The sequence below is a fragment of the Rhinolophus sinicus genome, chromosome 17, assembly GCF_057876585.1.
Source record: "Rhinolophus sinicus isolate RSI-liver-muscle chromosome 17, RSI-T2T, whole genome shotgun sequence".
NCBI classification, from domain to species: Eukaryota; Metazoa; Chordata; class Mammalia; order Chiroptera; family Rhinolophidae; genus Rhinolophus; species Rhinolophus sinicus.
Window position 1 is genome coordinate 169023132 of NC_142517.1, and position 24480 is coordinate 169047611.

The following is a 24480-nucleotide window of genomic DNA, read 5'->3' on the forward strand; positions in this document are numbered from 1 at the left end:
CACCATATATTTGATCCCCCTTACCCTCATCTCCCACCCCCCACCCCCCTTACCCTCTGGTAACCACTAAACTATTGTCTGTGTCTATGAGTTTCTGTTTCTCATTTGTTTGTCTTGTTCTTTTGTTGTTTTTGGTTTTTAAGAAACAAGGCTCTTTTTGCTTCTACTCTCTGTAGTAAAACCTGCCGTAGATAGCAGTCTAAGAAAGACTAAAATACCAAGGCTCACTCAGGTCCTATACTTAAGGGGATTTCAAAGTAAAGGGCTGTAAGAAGAAGCGAAATGCTCTCTTGCTGATATCGTGGAGGAAAAAGAATAGAGATTTGTGACCCCAGAGTAATGAGAAGTTATTCAACTTAAAATCCAACTACATTCCTAGAAACATACAAATTATCAAGATTGACCCACAAAGAAATAGAAAAATCTGAGCAGACCAATAATGAATGAGTAAGGAGATTGAATAAGTAATCAAAAGTCTCCCAACAAAGAAAACCCCAGAATCAGATGATTTGCATGGTTAATTCTACCAAACATTTCAAGAAGAATTAACACCAATATTTCTAAAACTATTCCAAAGAATTGAAGAGGACAGAATACTTCTGAACACACTTTCTGAAGTCAGCATTACTCTGATGCCAAAGCCAGACAAGGACACGGAGAGAAAACAAACCACAGGCCAACATCTTTAATAAATATAGATGCAAAAATTCTCAGCAAAATATTAGCATACCAAATTATATGGCACATTAAAAGACTAATACACCGTAATAAAATGGGATTTATCCCTGGGATGCAAGTATAGTTCAACACATATAAATCAATACATGTTATACTCTACATTAATAGGATGAAAGATAAAAATCATATGATTATCTTAATAGATGAAAAAAAGCATTTGACCAAATACAACATCCTTTCATGCTAAGAACTCTGAACTAATTGGGTAGAGAGGGAACAGATCTCAACATAATAATGATTATATAATATATTGCAAGCCCATAGCTAACATCATACTCAATGGTAAATGATTGAAAGCTTTTTCTGTAAGATCAGGAACAAGATAAGGGTGTACATTCTCACCACTCTTATTCAACATAGTAATTAGGTCAAAGCAATCACGCAAGGAAAAGAAATGAAAAAACACCAAAATTGGAAGGAAAAAGTAAAATTGTCTCTGTTTGCCAATGATATGATCTTATACACAGAAAATTCTAAAGATTCCACCAAAAAACTATTAGAACTTATCAACAAGTTCAGTAAAGTTGCAGGATACAAAATCAACATACAGAAATCAGCTGCAGTTCTATACACTAGCAACTAAATATCTGATAAAGAAATAAAGAAAACAATCCTATTCACAATAGTATCAAAAATAATAAATAAGAAATTAATTCAACCAAAGAGGTGAAAAGTCTATACACAAAGCCTTAAGAAATTAATTAAAAAATTGAAGAAGACACAAATAAATGTGAAGATATCTCATGTTTATGGATCAGAAGAATTAATATTCTTAAAATATCTATGCTACCCAAAGCAATCTACAGATTAAATGCAATCCCTATCAAAATTTAAATGGAATGTTTTCATGGAAATTAAAAAACAATCCTAAAATTAGTATGGAACCAGAACAGACCCCAGTAGCCAAAGCAGTCCTAGAAAAGAAAAACAAAGTTGGAGGCATCACACTTCCTGATTTCAAGTCATACTACAACACAATAATAACCAAAACAGCATGTTATTGGCATAAAAATAGACACATACACAATGGAACAGAACAGAGAGCCCAGAAATAAATCCTCATATATATATGGACAACTAGTATTTGGCAAGGAAGCCAGGAATACTCGGTGAGGAAAGAATAGTCTCTTCAATAAATGGTACTGAAAAAACTGGATAATCACATGCAGAAGAGTGAAATTGGACCCCTATCTTATACCATATACAAAAATTAACTTGAAGTGGATTAAAGACTTAAACATAAGACCTGAAACCATAAAACTTCTAGAGAAAAATATACAGAAAACTCTTGTTGACATTGGTCTTGACAATTTTTTAGATATGACGCCAAAAGCACAAGCTACAAAAGCAAAAATTAATAACTAGGACTACATCAAACCAAAAAATTTCTGCACAGCAAAAGAAACAATCAACAAATGAAAAGGCAACCTATGGAATGGGAGAAAATATTTGCAAATCATATATCTGATAAGGGCTTAATATTCAAAATATATAAAGAGCTCATACAATCAATAGGACAAGAAACAATCTGACTAAAAAATGTGAGATAGGCAACAGGTACTTGAAAAAATGTTCAATATCAGTAATCACCAGGGAAAGCAATCAAAACCACAATGAGTTATCACCTCATGCCTATTAGAATGGTTATTATAAAAAAGACAAGAGATAACAAATAGTGATGAGAGAATAGAGAAAAAGAAACCCTTGCACACTGCTGGTGGGAATGTAAATTGGTGCAGCCACTAAGGAAACAGTGTGGAGGTTTCTCAAAAATTAAAAATAGAACTACCATATGACCCAGCAATCCCACTTCTGGGTATATAGTCAAAGTGAATGAAAACAAGATATCAAAAAAATATCTACACTCCCATGTTTATTGTAACACTATTCACTATAGCCAAAATATGGAAACAACCTAAGTACCCATCTACAGATAAATGGATAAAGAAGACATGGGGGATGGATATATATATATATATATATATATATATATATATATATATATATATATCCATCAATTATGATAACGAAGGAAATCCTGGCATTTGTGACAACATGACTGGACCTTTAGAGCATTATGCTAAGTGAAATAAGTCAGATAGACAATTACTGTATGATCGCACTTATATGTAGAATTTTAAAAAGCTAACCTCATAGAAACAGAGAGTAGAATGGTGGTTGCCAGGGCCTAGAGGATGGGGGAAATGGGGAGATGTTGGTCAAACAGTATAATCTTCCATGTTTAAGAGGAGTAAGTTCTGGGGATCTAATATACAGCATGGTGATTATAGTTAAATACAGCATATTACGTACCTGAAGGTTGCTAAGAAAGTAGATCTTAAATGTTCTCACCACATATATACACACAATAAGGTAATTATTAGAGGTGATGGACGTGTTACCTAACCCTACTGTGGCAATCATTTCACAATATATGAGTACCAAACCGACATATTGTACACCTAAAACTTACATAATGTTATATGTCAATTAAAGCTCAATAAAGCTGGAAAAAAATCCAGCATAAATTATGGCTGCAGTAAGTACCTAGGCTTAAAAAATCAAAAGGTGTAAATAACTGGAAAACCCTGTCATCATTGTTGTTTTGATTTCTGACTTTCCAAACTGCAATATCATAGCCAACTCTTAACTCATTTTATGAGGCCAGCATTTAAGACCTCAGGGATCTCAAATTGCATTCAGTTTTCCTTGCATATTCAGATATAGCAAGAGCAATAATTGCTTCTACCCTAGAGATAGCAAACATCACAAATGCCTTAATTTTTAATGTTTATAATAAAATTCTTCACTAGAGAGAGCACTGTTTTGTATAAATTTCATCTAGGGAAGATGAGAGAAGAATCAGGAGACTGTCTCCTTTGATTTTATTTATTTTCCCATGGAGACTAAAACCACTTAAAATCTTCACCAAGCTTCATCATCATAATTTTCAACAAGTTGGTACCTACTACAGAAGAAAGACTAGCAAATACTAATGGTATGCATAATCCAAATTCTAGTAGTCTTTAGATGTCCTTTAGGATATTTTGTAAACATTGTTTGACCACATTTTAGACTGAGTTAAATCAGGGCTACTAAACGCCCAAACAAATAATTGTTTTTTTCCACTTTTAGCTTTATGTCACCAAATTTCAGACGGCTGAGTTGGTAACTACATTGATTAAGGCCCAAGAATCAGCCAAAACAGGGAACAACCTCATATGTCCAACTATCCTTTAACCTGGGATGAAAGACTAGTGTTCTTACAAAAAGCCTTCTATTTTCTTTCTTTTTCACCTATGTACATTTTTCTATCTAACATAGGCTGGCTATGAAGAGGGACTAGTTGAAGAAATGTGTGGAGAGAGTTAGTCTCATCAATTTATAGTTTTTTGAAAGTAGTAATGGAATTGCTCTTTTTGGACACATATGCAAGTTGCTCCTATTAAAGAAAATTTATAAATTTTAAATTCACGCTTTAAAATAAAAGCACTTTAAGCAATTAGTCACAAAACACTTTACTGATTTACAACTTCCAGCCAGGATTGTGGGCAGTCATGCAATCTTTAATCCATGAAGATTTATATAACAGGATTATTCTCATGATGGGGTGAACTTATTTAAAATAAATTGTGGGTGCTCTATTAATCTCTACATCAAACTAACATCAAAACTATTACCTTATTCTTGTTGAACTGATTTTATTTGATGAGATTCCTATTTCTTACGAATGTTTTGTGGGTTTTCTTTAATCAGCTGACTTGCTCAGTATATTTTATAGAAGCCAAACCCAAGATGAAAAGATGATGTGGGAACAAAGAACTCTTCTGAATGAATCCCATTCTGAATAAATCCAGAGTGATGAATTAATATTATTGAGTGTGTCTTTGTACTGAATATCTCTCTTTGCCTCTACAAAAATTTCCTAATACAAATTAAAATTAGTGCAAGGCCCCCAACATTAGTTATTACTAATTGTCTTGCTAAAGAATGAACCTAGGTTGCATTTTGAAGATATGGAAATAAAGTTTGAGCATCAGATTCTTGAAGGTTTTCATCTTTTCCCCTTAAAGACTTATATTCTAAATCCCACCTGAAGAGATCTCTTGGATAACTTTTCCTTTCCCCTTTACTTTTCATACTTTTTTCTTTGGAGAAGGAACAACACATGGAAATTAAATATATATAACAAAGGTCGAAGACTTCAGCTATAAATCTTTTTTGCCTGACTTTGGGGAGTTTTCTAGATTCCTGTACTTAACATGGGAAAATTATCACAGCCAAAGTATGAACAATAGTCCCAGAAGAAGTAAACTCAGGAGAAATGAAGTGTTTTGACTACATAAAAAGTCTAAATCCAGGTATATTTTAAGGTATAAAAACTAAGGTGGTAAAAACTCTTTGGGTAAATAAGTAAATTGCCAAGAACCAAGTATGCTGGATCAACTAAAATGCCTTCCTTTTTTAGAGCATGTGATCTATGGGATACTCTCTTTTGGAATCTTTTTCTTTTCCTAAAGGATTCTATGCCAAGGGGAAAAAAAAGAAAAAGGCCTCTTAAGTGGCAAAATGCTCAACAGAAAATATATAGTTAAAGGTTGTTCATTTTCAGCTCTACAAATTAGGCAGCTATATCAATTATTCAAAACAAGACAATTCCGTTGCTCATTCACTCATACAGAAAACTGGATGGATTTGTGAGATATTTGGGAGCTAAACTCTATAGTTTATCATGATGGATTAAGAATGGAAAGGTGATAGAAGAGTCAAGGTAATTTCACCATACAGCTGTTCACTCAGCTGACGTAACTGATCCACTGCATGTTTTGTCACAAATTAAGTATAATCTCATGTCCAAATTGTTACAAGCAAGCAAGGTTTTTCCATAGTATACTTCTTAAAGGAAACCTTCTATAAGCTCTTTATAAAATTTAGAGGCACATATGTGAGCCCGGGAGAATAAGAATTACTATAGAAAACACTAGATTCTAAATACTTTCCATGTGTTGACTCATTTAGTTCTCACAAAAGCTCTTGGATAGACACTATTTTTATGATCCTAACTTTACAAAAGAGCAAACTCAAACAGAGAGATTAAATAACTTGCTTAAATTTACATAGCTAATACCTCATGGGACCAGGATTGAACGAGATAGTCTAGTTCCAGAGTTCAAGATCCTAACTCTGCACCATGCAGCCTTCCTGGGTGTATCTTAATACCTGCTATGTTTTTTTTGTCTTTCCTTAGTATGAGTATATGCCTTATCTTTGAAATTAAATCTGTTAATAAATGATAGCCTTTTTTTTTTTTCTGAAGGCAGAGCCAAAGAATTAGGATAAATATATTTATCTGTGAAAATATATCATTCAATATTGGACACCAACCAGTGTCAACTAATTAACTACTAGGGTGTGTCTAAGGTCCAGTACAATTAATCATTAAGTCAACTGTCAGGGGATGACAGTAAAGAAGGTGTAGAAGAGCCATAATTTAAACAATAGGCTTTTCAGGAGGAATATAACTTGGCTGACCTTAAAATGAATTATATATTGGACAAGTCATTCACAAATCCCACAAGAAAACAACAACAAAACAAAACAATATATTAAGCCATTTTACCCCCTGCTGTTCACTCTTACTATAACATAAATATTTTTTCAAAGACATCTATCTGTCCCTTAAAATGTTATGAATCATTTTTCAAGTGGCAGAGAACCATTAAAACATTTGTTCAGGAGGACAAATGGTAGAATTAACATAAAAGATAAATTAAGTTTATGAAAGTCACACCACCTTTTTGATGTTTTAGAAAAGGGACATCCAAAATGAAAATAAATAGATGGATAAGCTTTGTTGCAGAAATGACAAAATTAGTGATTAACTGCTCAAAAAACATTTATTGACACTCACGTTATCTTAGTAAAGAGAACTGCCACAAATGCCATTTTAGCAGACATTTGAAAGTGTAAAGATGCTGACATAGCCATCAGATGAATCTACTACCATAGCAGTTGGGCTAGATCAGCCAAGGAATTTGTAGCTCTTATTTATATGCTTTGTGACTCCAACTGAGCAATCTGCAAAAATGGGTTTCCTTTCTTTCACTGGTCCAGGTAGATTTCCAGCAAGTAGATTGAAATTTCCAACTCCTTTGGTCAAATTGGAGCTGCCACCATGCATAAGATTTTACTTAAAGATGTTTGCTAATCAGGAAAACTTACGCTTTTGTGAAGTCGTATTTGCTTCTGGAAAGAAAATTACTTATTTTAACAATCTAGTGAAAATACTGTAAAGAACTTGTGAAAAAGTAAATTGTACATAGCATTTATAATTAGCCATGTTTATAGGAATTACTGTGGTGAAATTATGAAAATGGATATAATTCACATATTTTAAAAGTTTTTCCAATATATTTTACTTTTGCTCCTGAAATTTTCCGTGATTGAACAATTCATCAGTGGTGAGCTTGAGATAATTTTTTTTTTTTCTTAATTCAACTTACTTTTTTTCTCCATTTGAATTGTTGCCTAAAAAACATTCAAGAAGATAATCTGGATTCCTAGGGAGCACAATTCTAGCTGATTTCATCTAGAGTAGACACTCTATGAATCTATTAAGAGACTTATTAATCTCCTGAGAAAGTATAAAGAAAATCATTTAAGCAATCTCTTGTGTATATGTGTGTATATTTCACAAGTTATAATCATGCCCAATATAATCCTCTTTTTTGTAATTTAATATTACTATAGTAACTAATTTTCATAACTCGTAAGCATTTGGTAACTATGGTTGAGTGTAGGAAGGACAATTTTGACTGATCATTCCAGACACTCTCAGGAATGCTTGAAGGGCTATAGATGTCATTTTAGGCCAATTGTCAAGCTTTTGTTTTGTTGAATGGGTTAAATTTGAGGCCAGAATTAAATTGTTCTGAGCAAGGAGGGGATTCTAGAGGCAGAGTGGGAAAAGTGAGGAAGAGAGATCTTGAATCAAGAAGAATGTAAGACTAGAGGTTTTGGAGAAAGAACAAAGCTGAGTGTTGGCAAATGGAGAGATTTACATTTTGCTCTGAAGTGTAATGTTAAGACAACAAAGCTTCCAGTGTAATTGGCACTGGGTTAATTATTGGGGGCATATGACAAAGTCATGAACCTAGCATATTGTGAGCAGTGTGAAGGACCCAGTCACGTGCTGGTTACAATTTCTGGTCACATTTGCTAAAGCAGAGTAGCACCTGAAAGGGAGAATCTTCTCAGAGAGCTAATTCCCTACCGGGTGCCCAAAGTCTTTAGTCTTGCTCTGTCCCCATCACCTCTGCTCAACAGTGCAACATCCCATCCACCTCTCTCTTCCTATCACCACCACCACCTTCTTTACTTCCCAAATTTGCATTGTCATATTTCACCCCAGACTTTGCAGAAGCTACAAATCTCCTGTAAACTCTTGCAGTTGTTACTCACATTGCAAAGTAAAATTAGAACAAGGGACTATGTTTTGGGTGTCAGAAAACATAGCAAGTACAGGCATTGAACAAGATGAGGATTTGGGGGTGGGGGAGGAATGTCCCTTACATTTAGTTTTCCCATTTGCTATTTGTTTTGTGTTTGTTTGTTATTAGATCTTTTAGCTAACAAAGAAAAAATATTGTACAACATAGTGGGCAATACCATTTCATTTATATGGACTCACTCTTAAGATCAGAATTCCATAGAATGGAGTCAGGTCTCCTTTACTCAATACTAATTAAGCTCTTACCTGGCTCTGGGAAGGAGCCACCGAAGATCTAAAGCTAAACATCCGTGAGTTCTGCTCTCAAAAAAACCTGTAAGTATTTGTTTTGCACATAGTAGGCCTCTAAATAGTTTTGGAATGACCTTATTAGTAGTTCTCAACTTTTTTTGTCAGGCTCCATAGTTTTAACATGTGTAAACTCCGATCATAATATCCCATAATATGCAGTGACTGGATGGAGAGATGGTACACAGCCCCAAGGGGAATGTCAGAATCTCTACAAGGCATGTGGAATTGGAAACATCACCTGATTCTCCTCTCCACTTTCACTCATATCCAACACTGATTTGTGTAGGTTCCTGTTGAAGATATTTTTCCCTATTTTGAGAATGAAAGGCAGAACAGATTTACCTCCATTGTAATATGAATACATCTGTGTTTATATAACGAAGTGATAGGCTTCTTAGAAAAAGGCGTTTTAATGGAGTTTTGGAAGATAGGTACTATTTTCATGAGCAAGGTTGCAAAGGAGACCCAAGAATTGCATTCCACGAGAAGGAAAGAACAGGATAAAGGAAGAAAGGAAATCCACTGACTTTCCAGCGGTGGAAGAAAAATTTTCAGAGTAGAGACGTGTGACCCAAGACATACTGTATATACAGTATAAGGAATATCATTACCAAGGTACACACTGCTATTTCCTACATGTGTCCAGCGTTCCTGGGTGGCGCTGTCTCAGATTCTACTCTGTACTTGGCTTGTCTTGACCATGAGCTGATGAAATTTCCTGCACTCCCCCTCCATGTCCTGCTGCATTCACATAAATGCACAAAAGTGTTCTATTTTGACTTACTTTTGTGAACTGGAGATAAGCCATGTTGAACTTAAAAAAAAAAATAGCCCAGATAATGCTAATATGCTGCCAGGGTTGACAGCTATTGAGTTGCACCTTTAAAACAAACAAGTGAGTAAATGAATAACACAGAAGCACACACTCATGGTTCAAGCTGTTATTTAAGCTCTTCTAGGGTTAAGTGACTTTGGTGAATACCACCTCATAGAACTTTATAATTTTGATCTTCCAAATGTTTCATTCTATCAAATGCATACTCCTGCTCTACTGTACTGATAACACAATGCAGAATGCCGGTTGCAGAAATTAAATTGGAAATAAGAACAATAAAATAAACGTATAATATAATATATAATTTACGAGTAATTTAAAATATATGATTTTAAAATTACTAGAAAGATCTCATATAAACTATTAATTACATTTTTGAACCATAATTAGAGAGAGAATGAGAGCAAACTCTAGTTTTTATCTCTGAAAGACTTTGCTTCCCTCTGATTACTTGTCCCTTCTGAAATCTAAAAAGTACACATCTTTTTTTCTTTTCTCTCAAAATGATGCTTAGGATTCACAGTCCTGGTAGTTCAGGCGTGATTATGTAAAACGCATTATGTTTTACATGAAGAGTTTTCATTGATTAAAAAGATAATGGGAAGGAATAACTGAACTATTTAATGAACAAATATTTACAAACATAACCTTTCAAAATGATTCAATACGAAGTAACATGGACATGTTTTTGTTCTTTTCAAAAAAAATCTGCTGTTATTTCCCCTAAGCAACAGATGTAGAAGAGTGAGGAACGCTGCGAGGGACTAATAGAGATTGCTGGATAATGAGAAAAACACTGTGCGCAGAAAGTGAACAGAGCTCTGTCAGATAAAAGTATGGAGAAATATCACAGAGTGATGTAGGTCTTTGGAAGTCAAACTACTGTGGTATAACAGGTGTGGGTATGACGTTTAAACTAACCATCATATTTCTTCTTCCTGAGCAGCTTCTCTGTCACTCCTGAGGTGATTTTTAAATAGTCATTGAAGAAGCCTCTCTAAGGGTCAGAGTTTGGGAACAGAGCCAAAAGCCACTCAGCTTTGCTTCCTGAAGATTCCCAGGTTTTCCCCAAGAAGCAAAGGAAGAGGATAAAGTAGCATTCAGATGGGATTACCCCTTATTGTTCCAGTGGCGATTCTGTCACACACTGTGAAACCTAATTAAATGGGAAACTTTTCAAAAAGGGACAAAATAAGCTGTTGGAGTCGATGCGGGGAGTATGACACAACAGTTTCTTGCATTTGTCCCTAAAGTTCCCTAAGTTAGATACTGAGTGGAAATAAGAGCAAACTGGCTATTTATACTATGTCAGTGTGCTCAATTTTTAAAATTGGCTTTTATGATCCTGTCAGTATTTTCTAGATAATAATAGTTCAAGTAACTGAATTCATGTACCTAACATGTCTTAAGATTTCCCAAGACCTTGGCACAAAACAGAGAATGTTGTCACATTTTTTTTTTTTAAATTCAGATTTCCCTGTAATAGAAAATGGAGTTTCCCTCTGAAACACTGCTTAAAACTATTAACCACACTGAAAAACTTCAAAAAATTTAAAATTATTAATTTGCATCACATGATTGAGTTAGTTTTAAATCATTCAAGTTATAAGAAAAATTAACCTCTAATTATTCTTTCTGCAAAGTGGTGAAAATACCTGGTAAATGTTAATCAAGTAATATTGTTTTAAATAAAGTTAATTTAACAATCACACGTTATTATTAATTTATCTCCTGAGAGAACTATAAAAGATGCTTGCTTTGTTGATGACTATTAACTAATCTGGTTTTTTCTCACTTGTTACCAGGCTCACGCCCACTCAGACAAGTAGATGTAGGTGTTGTTTATGAAGATCCCAGAAACAAAAACATACATTCTTAATCTTTAGATTAAAAGCCAGGTCCATGTATCCATGTATGAAAGTCTTAGAAAACAGGTAGTCAAGCTCTACCTTCCCACTTACTCCTCCAGAAGATATAGGTTTCTCATTCACTGGACATGGATTAAAGTTTTTCTCCAGGAGATACAAGAAAGATAAGGATAGAATTCAGATTGGTAGTGAGAGAGGTTTAACTCTTTATTGTTCCAGGGCAATTTTTTTTTTTTTTTTTTTTTTTTTTTTTTTTAATCCTGTGGAACCCAAAGGAAAGGGGAGGAGAGAAAAGAGTTGAAATACACATGAGTGCCAGGTACGTACAGCCTCTGACACAGGACCCTGGGTTTTGCCAGTCCCGTCACATGTGAAAGACTCAAATACTTAATTAAAAATAAAAGACTTACGTAAAAGACTCAAATACTTAATTAAAAATAAAAAATCTGCACAGTATTTGGATACATTTTTTCTGTGTCATATTTTGTGTCAAGATCCAAAAAAATCCCTGCTGAAATAGGCAACAGTAATTTGGGTCATCATGGATAAATCTCAAAAAACATGGCACTGAGTGGAAAGCTATTCATAAAATAGCACATACAGCATGATTCCATTTACATCAAGTTTTAAAACAAGCAAAATGAAACCATGTATTGTTTAAGGATGCACAAAGAGGAGTAACAGTTAAAAAAAAAAAGGAATAATTATCATAAAATTCAGAGTAGTGATTAGACCATAGAAGAGAGAACTTAGAGCAAACTTCTTGGGTATGGAATATCATATTTCTTGGCCTAGATGGTAGGTTTTCTCCTTCCCTCCTTCTCTCTTTGACTCTTTCAATCCTTTTTTCCTTCCTTCCTTCCTTCCTTCCTTCCTTCCTTCCTTCCTTCCTTCCTTCCTTCCTTCCTTCCTTCCTTCCTTCCTTCCTCTCTCTCTCTCTCTCTCTTCCTCCCTCCTTTCTTTCAACATATAATTGTTTGAGTTCCTACTTTGTAACATCACTGTTCTGGAGCTTTTGGGATACGTCACTCATTAAAACAAACATCCTTGTTCTCATGAACCTTATTTTTAAAGGGGGAAGACAGACAATAAAAATGATGAATACTAAGTCCATTATTTATAGACTAGACAGTAATGTATCATGGGAAAATGGTTAGGGGAAATCAGGGAGCAAGGCAGGAACATGGGTTGAATTTCAAATTTTTTGCCGGGTGAGGCCTCATTGACAAGGTGACAACTGAAGCTGGACTTGAAAGCAGAGAGCGAGGCACCCACATCATATGTGAAAAAGGAGAATTTTTAACAAAAATGCTGCTACAAAGTTCTTAAAGCAGAAAGGTATCTGATGTGTTGAAAGAAAACAAAAGAATAGTGTGGAGGTTAGTGTGGCTGGAGTAGAGCAAGTGAGGGGAAGAGAAATGAGAATTGAATCAGCAGATAAAAATTATTCTATAAAGAAAACTCTAGGCTTACATGGTTTTTAAAGATAAATTCTACCAAAAATTCAATGTCAATTTCAATCTCACACAGACTCAAGAATTAAAAAATTTCAACCTATTTTATGAGGCAAGTGTGATCTCAATAATAAAACTAAACAAGGTCAGTATGAGAAAGATAAATAACAAGCTAATCTTGCTCATAAATATTGATTTTTAGAAGTCAGTGAAAATAATATATAATTTTTTAAAGTTAATACATCACGATTAAGTTGGGTTTATCCAAGAAATACAATATGGTTCAAGATTAGAAACTCTATTAATATATTTCACTACATGAACCAATTAAAAGGAAAAATCATATGAATTATTTTAAAAGCTACAGGAAAGACATTTCCTAAAACTAAACATTTTATTTAAAATACATTTTCTTAACACATCATATATTGATGGGAATATAATTAACCTCAGAAAGAGAAGATCAAAGAAATTAAGAAACATCACACTTAATGCCAAAACATTAAACACTGTCCCTTCAAATTGAGAGACAGGCTGAATGCCATCACCATGTCTATTTCAGAAAGTTCAGGATAAACTTGCTAGTGCAGTTGACTCAAGAAAAACAATCATGAAAGATATACACTAGGAAAGAAAAAAACTGTCATTATTTGCAGATGAGTGTTCAAAAGTAAATGTATCTTTATATATCTACAAGAAATAGCCATTCACAAAATCAACAAAAAATATAAAATACTGATGAAGAATTCAACTAAGTATATTCAAAATTTTAAAATAAATGAATATTAATTATAAACATTAAGTGATTACATAATATATTATATGCTTATATAATAAGTATAGTGCCTAACATCTAATAACACTAGTATTTTTATCATTATCATTGTTATTATTATTAAAGAAAAATAAACTTTCTGAGAAACATGAAAGAAGATCTATGAATGATAAGATATATATGAATAGGAAGACAATATCATAAAGATGTCAATTCTCCCCAAATTTATATCAAAGTAATTCCAATCAAAATACTATTTGTTTTCCTCTTCTGTGGTGCATATGAGCTTCTCAAGCCAAAACTAGTTCTTAAGAAGTTCAAATGAATGTTATCACACTGAACGTATTCTATGACTCCAGAGCAATGATGTAGGAAATAACACACAAAAAGAAACTAGAAAACACTTGTGTGTTTGAAAATTTTAATACATATTCTAAAATGTCAAGCTTGCCTTAAACTAGCTCTAGGTTTTCTTCTGGTTCTAAACAGCTGTGATTCGTGCACAATGCAAATCTGGTAGCATCTCAGTTCTCATGTTGCCTCCTTTTCTCACTTCTTAATCTTCTTTGAGCCTAGTATTTTGGAGTTTGAATCAATATCAAATAAACCAGTAAATTACTCAGTACAGTCAGAAATATATTGCATACCATTCCAGACTGACCCCCCCAGATTCCATTCTAAATTCCATTCTAGTTTTTCTCAAGTACACATTCTCCTTGAGAAGATGGGAAAGAAAGCAGAAATGAGGTTGATTTATGGTTTTTGCTCCGATAAAGGTGTATTTGGTAGACCTAGTCCAATTTGGAATTCTTGCATCTAAAGATGTACCAAATTCTCAGGTGGCTAACAAAAGTAACTGCTTTGCTTTGAGAAAGAAGAGATATTTATGTTCATCATTCAGGGGTTGCTCTAAACAGATATGCTTCTTTTACGGTTCCAAGTGTGAACCTAATGCACTCCTCTATTGCAGCTCCAGACCCAAGTGTTGCTGGTAACATAGGATGGCAGACCACCAATGAAAATAAGCTACACTTATATGGCATTTTAAAATGTCTATACGTCTTTCCTGTGTATGAGTTCCTTGGTTATTAATTAGGCATCGATCACGTATTGGCTACCAGTATAGGCATTTTTTTTCCCCTTACTTCCTTAGGTGCCTTGCTCTCAAAGCTGCATCCTATGATCTCCAAGACTCTGGAGCACAACTGGAGATGGGCAAGGACTTATGGGAATGTCTGCTCCTTTCTTAACATCTATATTACTTTCCCAATAGTCACATGTTTTGAGGCTAAGTTACACAATTTGCCTGAGACTTTTTAGGTAGACACAGAAGAACAACTCTTCTCACCATTTCCCTCCACCTGCCTCACTATGAAGACAGGCACACACCCTTTTAAAATCTCCTGTCTGCTCTTACATGGTGCAGAAAAAGGTGGAGATTGGGCAGAGTTAAGGTACTAAGGAATGCTGAGTGGTTATGAAGGCATTTTCCTCACTCAAAATGGATAAGATTTAACCAAAAAGAATAAACCCTTTGGGATGGAGGAAAACATTGTTTTAAAAAAGGCACCCTGTTAAAAAGGAATGTGTTTACATACAACACTCTGAGAAAGATGTGCCCAGACCCTTAATAGAAGTCTTGCTGAATGAAATTAGTCTTTAAAAAAGTGTTTTGTCTTACTGATGACCCAGGAGCTTCATACCCTGGAGCCTAAGCATCCATACCTTCCACTGCTCTAGGATCAGTGGGATGCTTTTGCGATGTCTGTACAATACATTTTCAGGGCTAATATGATGATGAGCAAACATACGGGATTCTGTTCAGAGCCTCAGAATTTAATTTATATTCCAAAGCTCTAAGCATCATATAACCTGTTTATTCTCGTCTCAATGCAATTATAACAAAGAAAATTTCATCTTCAGTGTATTCAAGACTGAATACATACATATGTTTGTGTGTAGCAAATCACATTTTTTCCATTTTTATTATGAAATATTCTATTTATACAAATGGATTATATGTACGTATATCATTAGGTATAACTATAATGATAAAATGAACATTTATGTGTCTAGCACCCAACCTAAGAAATAAAATACAATTCATTCCTAAATAAATGTTCCATCCTTCCTCCCTAGGTTCTGAATATTTCCTCCTAACATTCTCTAGTTTTATCATATGTGTATTCTAAAACCTATTGTTTAGTTTGTAGGTTTTTTGTTTTTAAGTTCTACAAATGGCATCTTGTATATTTCAGCAGCTTGCATATTTTGATCAACACTGTGTTTTTCAACCCTGTTGAGGCTCACAGCTAAAGTTCATTTAACTAAATGGTAGTATGCTGTTCTATGACATGAATACACCACGGCTTATGAATTCATTTTACTGCTTTTTGTGGGTTTTTTTTTTGATGCATAAACAATTCTGCTATGAACATTTTGCTCATGTCTTCTGATGTACTTGTGCAAAAGTCTCTCTAGGATGAAAAGATTGCAGTGAAATTGTTGGGAAATATGGCATGTACATCTTTAGCTTTGTTAAAGAATCCCAAGTAGCTCTGTAAAATAATTATATAAATTTACATATACACCATTCGTGTGTAAGAAAACCGTAAGCTCTGGCATTATTATTCTTGACTTCTCTCTTGATTTCATACTCCACATCTAATCTGTGAACAAATCCTATCAATTCTAATTTCAAAATATATCCAGAATCCAATCTCTTTTTGCTATGTCTTCCTACCCACACACTCTGGGTTAAGCCATCATCTTTATGTATCAAGAATTGAGCCACTTCACCCCCACCACTACCCCCTGTTTTAACCCCCATCTTTCTCCTGGGTTATAAACAATAGTCACCTTTCTGACGGCCGTGTTTCCATTTTTACCTCTCAAAGAGAAGCATACCATATTTTCCATTCTGCAACCAGAGTGATCCTTTTAATACTTCAATTCAGACCACTTTCTTTTTCTTCTTCAAAACTCTGCCAATTAGACTAGCTATCTCTCTTTGGCCAAAACCAATGACGTAGCATGTCACCCATTTATCACATGGCCTATGTTACTCCCACTTGCTCAGCGTCCGTCAGCTTCATTTGCCTCCTGGTATTTCTGCATGTTGGTAAGCTTGACCTCCCCAATATTTTGCTGGTTATTTCCTATGTCTGAAAATTTATTCCCCACCCTTTACCCCAGAACTCCCCATAGCTCCAACTTCCTTCATGTACTTACCTATCACTTTCTCTGTAAAGCCTCTCCTGGCCACCTTATTTAAAATTGCAATCCTGCTCCTAACTCCCACACCCTCTTTCATGAAGATAGGAATCATTGTCTCTTTAGTTTTTTGTTTTTTTTAAAACCATATCCCTAATTCCTAGAACACATAGCAGAAGGGCAGTAAATAATAATTATAGTAATGACAGCAACTCATGTAGTGCTACTATTCTAGGTACTTCTAAGCAGATTACATAAATCAGCTCATTTAATTAAAAAAAACAGTGTGAAGAAAGAGGACTTCCTGTTACAGTGATGTAAAGATTTTGAGTGTTTCCACAGAAAACAAGTATGAAATTGGAAAACATTAACAAAAACAACTATTCCTTCACACTGGAAATCAATCAAGGCAACACAACAATTTGAGAAATATTTACTTGTGAAAAATTGCTGAAGATTTAGCTAAGAACAGAAGGAAACTGTGACCTTCCTACCTGGAGCTACTCTGGACCTCTCCCCACCAACCCCAGCTTGAGGACTGCAGCAAGAAACCAGCTTTACTGCCAGCAGTGGTTTACTCAATTTGGGATGCGAAGAGAGGTCAACCCTCCCCTGGTTTCTCCTATGTAGGGTGGTGGATTTAGTTTAGAAAAAATAGGGAAAAACCATAGCTTTGCAACCCTGAGGTTGTGGTCCATGTTCGGAGTTAAGTGGTAGACCAGCAGAATTTATAGAAAAATCCTAGCAATTAGGGGTCATAAAAGGGCTGAGACACCCCTCCACACTTCCCTGGCTAACTGAGGAACTAGGCAGGCATGGCAGAGATCTTGAGAGAATCTTCTGCACTAGCTTGATTTTTCAAAACTGTTGGAAAGCAGACATCCTCATATTCTTGAGTTTCAAGGGTGTATTTTAAAGTTTTATTAATATAAAGTCAATCTTTTAAAAACATTTTTTAAAAATATCAAAGACAAAGTTTTTAAAGATTTTTGTGTTATTTGGTGGAAAGATAAAGTTACTAATTAATGTCACTCTTATCTACTGTTGGTTATGCATTTAAAATGTTCTAATTAATTATGAAAATAATAGGAATAGAGTGTAAATATTTCAAACCATAAAGAAAATTAGTTGGAATGGGAAAAAAGAAAAGAAAAACCTCAAGCAATAAAAATGAGCACAAGAGAAGTAGGAGAATAGAAATAGTAGATTAAAAATGCTCCTCTGAATTTTAAGAATTTTTATCATGATTGGATATTGAATTTTCTTAATGCTCTCTGCATTTTTTGAGATCTTACATTTTTTTCCTTTTATCATTAATTTAGTGAGATGTAGTAATAGAATTTTAAAACGTAGAATCAAATTTGCACTTTTGGCATAAACCCAATGAGGTGGTAAATTCAGTCTGCAAACCTCTGACTCCAGAAAAGGTAAGTAGATGCTCTCAAGAAAGATTCTGGCTTCAAAGTTTCCTCACCTCTCTAAATTTCTGTTTTATCTACTGTCATCTGGATCTTGTATTGTGTTCTTTACTGAGTGACAGTAGCATCGCATTACAAAGACTCTGTAATGGCCAGGACTGGCTGCATTATTGCAGGGCCCAGTGAAAATTACAATGAGGCTCCTGGCTCAAAAATTATGCAGAATATCAAGATAATGATAGTAGAGCATTCAAACACGCACAAGCCCATTCTGAGTATAGGGGCCTGTGTGACCACACAGGGTGTATAACCTGTGTAACCCAGGACACAGCTTTCTCACTGGCTGTATAGGCCGCCCAATGCTTGGGAAACTCTTTCCTTTCAACTAAGATCAGACTTATGTGGCTGGGAAAATACGAGTTACAGAATCAGCTGAAGGCACTAGATTGGTATTTCTTTTCTATATTAATAGTAAAGATTGACGAATCGTGTGACATGATCCAGGATTAATTAACTATTTAATTAAACAAATATTTGCTAAGTGCCTATTATATGCCTAGCACTGTGCTAGTCGCTGAGAATACACTGGAAAACACAGTAGACCATATCCCATGGAATATACATTCCCATGCGGAAGACACGTGATAAATACGGAAAGGAATAAACGAATATCATTGATTATGAATTAGTGATATCACTTTGAGGGGACTAAGCTGGGCTCTAACAGGGAAAAATAGGACAGAGGACATAACTTTTATTTGCCAAGGATGGCCTCTCTGGGGGGCTGCCTGGCGTAGGGTTTTAGGGAACTACATTTGGAATGAAGGAATAAACTATAGCTCCTTCACTTACTAATGGTGAGATTTAGGGCAAATTACAAATTGTCCTCTACCTCAGTTTCCTTATCTGTGAAATGGGAATAATAATAGCATCCACCTTGTAAGAGCTACGTGATAATTAAATCAAATGAGTTATTAAGAGCTGTATTTTTCAAACTAAAAATTAAAACAGACTCGCCAGCCAAGAAGTAATCAGCCTTGCAGAGAGTTCCAAGAGGAGAATTTCTGGCTGAAGAAACAACCATTTCAAAGGCTCTGGGGTATTTGAATAAACTTCCAGAAGGCCACTGTGCAGAGTATAGAGCATGAGCGAGACAGGGCTATGGAAGAGAGTGTGAGAGATGGCAAGGGCCAGATCTGAAATTTGAAAGCCAATTTCCTGTATGAAGGATAATGATGAATACTAACTCACACACCCCATAGACCAAATAGACTAATGTATTTGAATCAGAAAATATGACAAAAATAACTGGAGCTAGATTCACATTTGTTTTCTTTGATGGCAAATTACAAACGATTTTTCCAACTCATGGGTGAAACTGTCAGCCAAAGAACTAACTTAGTAAAATTGAAAAGAACAAACAAACCAACAAACAAACAAACCAGATATCCAAATCTCTGACACCAGATGTTGCATTCCTAATACAACACAAAAGCCACTTGCAAAGCCCCAAAACACAGGCTCAAAAGTACCTCTAGAAATGAACAGGAGGTTATTATGCCATATAAAGTTTGTTGCCATTTTATTATCCCATCCTTCATATCCACTTCACTGCCACCCACTGACACATACTTCTGCAGTCCTTGTGGCATAAACAGAGCAGAATCTCTTTTCTTTGAGGGATAAAGAAAAGATAAACCAACTTTCAGATAAAACCAACTTTCTTACGAATAATCAAAGGGTAGCTAAATTCCAAATACCACCAAGGGTGTGCACATTTTATGAAAACATCCAAAATCTCAGAGGAGTTACGATAAAGAGAGAAGGCAGTAGGTTCATAAACAACCATACCTTGTGCAGCCAGCTCTTTCCATCTCTCCTTGTTCTGCTGGATGATGTCCACTAGGTTATTTTTGAAGCTCTTCAGGTCCACACTTGCAAGGGAGTAGTCTGGGGAATAGGTGCCATCGTTCATGGTGCCTTTCATATTTGATCGTCTAAACGAATCAGCAGTGTGTAAACCCATAAAAATACTTGAGCTAACAGTAACAGTAAGAAACCAGAAAATACCAAGGTCGGGATATGGGCTGAGGGAGCAAAGCCTAAATGAAACCCCTTATAAAAGCTGCTAGAGAAGCAGGATGGCAGGTGCTCAGGACCAGTTCTGAGCATGTGTTAGTGTTGCTTCCCTCCCTCCTTTCCTTCCCTCATAGAGAGGGCCAGGGACTCTGTCTGGGGCTCCCTGGGTCTGAGAGGGACTCCAGAGAAGCACGTATGACAGGGTGGTGAGGCCTGATGAGAGCAGTACCTTGGGGTGAGCTGACTTAGTGGTGAGTCCACTGGTGACATTCACAAAATGGCATTACGATTCTGGGGCCCAAAGCGGGTAATGGCACACACCTCTTCCTCCACCCTTTGATCTCAGGACTAACCTGGATCTTTCTCTGGTAGAACATTTCCTCTGTTTCCTCACTGGGGCAACGTTTAGGGAGCCTGTTGGTATGCTATCAGGAAAAGTTATGTGTTCCAATAGGCAAGAATTTAGCATGATTTTTCTGCAACTGGAAGTTTTAAATAATATCCCTTAACAAATTTACTGACGGAAAAAATCTAGTTTGAAATATTGTAAGTTGTATATAAAAGGGACTTTACTGTAACATGTTATACATACCCGTCGTATTCATATCTTCCAAAAGGCTAACTTTAATACAGGCATCTTTCTATACAAATGGATTGTGATTGATTTCTTTGTAAGCCAAACCAACACAACCAAATATATAACTATATCCATGACATAATATCTATATCCTCAATAAAAATTCAAATAATTTTATTCTCTTGAGTATTGAATACTATTCGGGTATATTCCTTAGAACTTTGATATTTTTTGGTAATGAACGTCAAGTTCTTCATTTCAAAGTCAAGTGCTATATAATACACAGCCACTAGGTGGCAATACTACCTAATAATTCTTGTAAAAATTTCCTGCCTAGATGTAAGAAATAATAAAGACAATCATAATTAAAAGGTTACGAAACATCACAAATATGAACAATAATGTAAAAAAATAAAATATCAAACCTGTTTGCCCCGTAGGAAGAATTCGCGGTTTTCGAGTCTTCCTCTATAAGAGGAATAATAATTTTCTCTGTTGAGTCTGTCAGAAGAGAAAATGTTGGCTCTACTATGAAATCGATAAAACCTACAAAGCAAAAAATTAAATAAATAAATAAATAAATAAGAAAGAAAGAAAGAAAGCAAAAAAAAAAAGAAATTCAAATGTTACAATTTACTGAATTCTAAAATTAGTAATGATGAATCTCTCATTCTCCTGATAGCAAGTATCTACTATAATAGTGGTTCAGTTTACCCCTTGCAATTATTTTTAATCCAATAACACAATCTATAAGGATAGTCTAAGAACTGTGTAAAATATTTTATTAAGTAATGGAAGTGATACACTTTAAACTTGCCAACACAAGTATATTGGCTTTCCTATTTAATATTCAGCCTCATACTATTTATTGTTAACAATAAATTCAGATCTAACTAGAATGAATGTATTTTCCTTTTTCAATGAGAGGGATCATTACCCTTTCTGAAAGGTCTTCATTTTGTTGTTGAAGTCTCTTATTATTTCTTGACCATCAAGAAATAATATCTAAGCTCCAAAGAAACAAAATACTTGAAGCTTTTACTCAGGCAACAAGAAGGCAAACTTGTTTTTCTTCTTATTATATCAGTCAGAGTTTATTATTCTCTGTATGAAAGTGTTAGTTCACAGAGTGTGGGAATGTTCTGTCAAATTAGTGAAAAGAACACTACCATCTCTAGGAGACAGCATTAATTCCCCCACTTGTCGATGTCAGGATTGAATAGAGACTTGAACATTTAAAGTACTCAATACAGAAAACTACACACAGAGAGAGTAAGACACTGTCCTCTAGGGGGCACTTACCACCCGTTTTTAGGTGGAGGAGGAGAACCCATTCTGAGCTCTGTGTACTTTCAACACCCCCAGGTCCCAGGAGAGGTGTGGCGCTGGAAATGAAATGCTTGTTGCCTGAAACACTCTTGGAGGCAATGGACTACCATCGAATGTAAGGGAATAACTAGAGGGACAGTTTTAAAGTAAGAGTATCCGGAGAAATTGAGAAATATACACATCTGAATAGTAGTCCATCCATCAGATACATGGATGAAACTAACTAGATTAGCCAGAGAATTACATTAAGGTGCATTTTTAATTCAAAACCTTCAGTAGTTTTGTGTTTTAAATGATGCCTTCAAGTCAAAGCAATGTTAATGGGCCACCCAAGGTGCTATTTCAAGATCTGGTTATGGTTTTAAATACTGGGCACCAACTGTACTAACATGGCAGCAATTTATATTACAGCAAAAAAGTCTCAGAAACTTCCCTTCACCCCAGGTTGCTGGAGGAGGTCCTTAGCCTGCCACATTCACACCTGCATGACAGGTACCTGTGTTATAGCATCTAGAAAAACAACTGTTGGAACTTGGTGGGAAGGGGGAAAGGTCAGAGCAAGAAGCTTTCTTATGGCTGATCCCTGCTTTGTAGGAGGTGGGAGCAGCTAGAGAGGTAAGGCAGCCATCTAATAGTTAAGAAATAATGAAGATTCTGTTCAGGGAATAACTATTACAAAAATACAAATATATTTTAATAATGGGTGGGACTTAAAAGTCCCCAACACAAATACAAATGAAAAGAAAGAATCTAGTAGGGAGCAATATCATTTTATAAATTTCCTATTGTTGGCTTATCTATTCATATCATAAGAATTTTTTTGTGCAAAATAATATGAGCTAATGCATTAGCATATTATGCAATTGTGATAACAGAACATATTAATATTTTCATTGAATTGTTCTATATTCAAAGGATTATATTACAAATAATAATCAGCAACAAAATAGCAAAAAATGCTCTCTTCCACAAGATTAAAATCCTCTCTTTTTTGTAAAAGGATTACAGACAGAATAACAATTACATTTCTGAATACTGCTTTATTGAATTCATTTTGTGAGAATGTTTTAATAACTCATGATTTAGCATCATACAGATGGGTCAAATGAAAAAAATTATCATGAATATGGAGTGAGGTTTTCACAGGCATTGCCCCTTTGAAAAACATGGTGTATTCATTTGAAAACTGACAAGCACACACCCATTCTCCATGACCACCAATTTTCAGTATTACCTATTTGTGACTGGGCCACAATGGTTGACTTCCGATCACAAAGTGGAGAAAACGGAAGTCCTAATTCAGCTTCTTTATCTCCCTGTGGAAAGGAAAGCTCATTAGTACAGATTTGATTTGGAGAAGCTCAGATAACAAGCAGATTAGATACAAAGCCTAAAAAAGCTGCGTCTTTCATTTCTTTATTGGCATTATGTATTTATTTATTTATAAGGTGTGATCAAACAATATGGTGAATGTTTAAAAAAATTATTACAGTAAAAGACACATTGCCATTAATCCTTCTCAAAATACTCCCCCTCGCTATGAACACACTTATCCCATTGTTCTTGTCACTTTCTGAAGCAGTTCTGGAAATCCTCTTTCATGAGAGTCTTTAGTTGTGATGTCATGGCTGCCTCTATGTCCTACACTGATTCAAAATGTTTACCTTTCATGGTCATTTTGACTTTGGGGAAGAGCCAAAAGTTGCACAGCGCCAGATCCAGTGAATAAAGAGAATGAGGACACACCATAATGTTTTTATGTGACAGAAATTGCCATACCAGAAGCAATGTGTGACACGGAGACTTTTCCTGTTGTGATTTCAAAAATACTGTGAATGCTGCTGCCGACTGCCATCCAAAGGAAAGGCAGGGATCTTCAATATGGGAAGTGGCACATCAAACCTTAGTGACAGTGTGTGACAAGTTTCAACTTGTTTGGTGTAGTCAGTAGGATGTGAGCTACGGTTGAGAGAAGGTGAGTTTTAAAGTGTGTCATAATTCATTCTCCATCATGACAACACTCCATGTCACACATTGCTTCTGGTATATGTCAATTTCTGTCCTGTAAAAACATTACAGTGTGTCCTCATTCACTTTATTCACCGGATTTGGCACCGTGCAACTTCCGGCTCTTCCCCAAAGTTAAAATGATTCAGGACATCGAGACAGCCATGACAGCACAACTGAAGGCACTCAAGAAAGAGGACTTCCAGAACTGCTTCAGAAAATGGCAAGAAAGATGGAATTAGTGTGTTTGAAGTGAGGGGAAGTGTTTTCAAGGGGATTAATGGCAATGTGTCTTTCACTGTAATAAATTTTTTTAAAATTTAAACATTCACCGTATTTTTTTAATCACACCACATTTTTATTTATTTATTTAGATAAAACCAAAA

The 24480-nt window shown here is 35.2% G+C and overlaps 1 protein-coding gene across 7 annotated transcripts in view; it reads right to left on the minus strand.

Annotated features, from left to right (window-relative positions):
* PDE1A (phosphodiesterase 1A) overlaps positions 1-24480 on the minus strand; it is a 403166-nt gene that overhangs the window by 7955 nt on the left and 370731 nt on the right. For all 7 annotated transcript variants that reach the window (XM_074338956.2, XM_074338931.2, XM_074338941.2 and 4 more), the window contains 3 exons: positions 23322-23403; positions 21184-21304; positions 19954-20099 (listed from right to left, as the gene is read on the minus strand). In XM_074338956.2, the coding sequence (XP_074195057.2) occupies positions 19954-20099; positions 21184-21304; positions 23322-23403 (349 nt within the window). The remainder of the gene's footprint in view (positions 1-19953; positions 20100-21183; positions 21305-23321; positions 23404-24480) is intronic.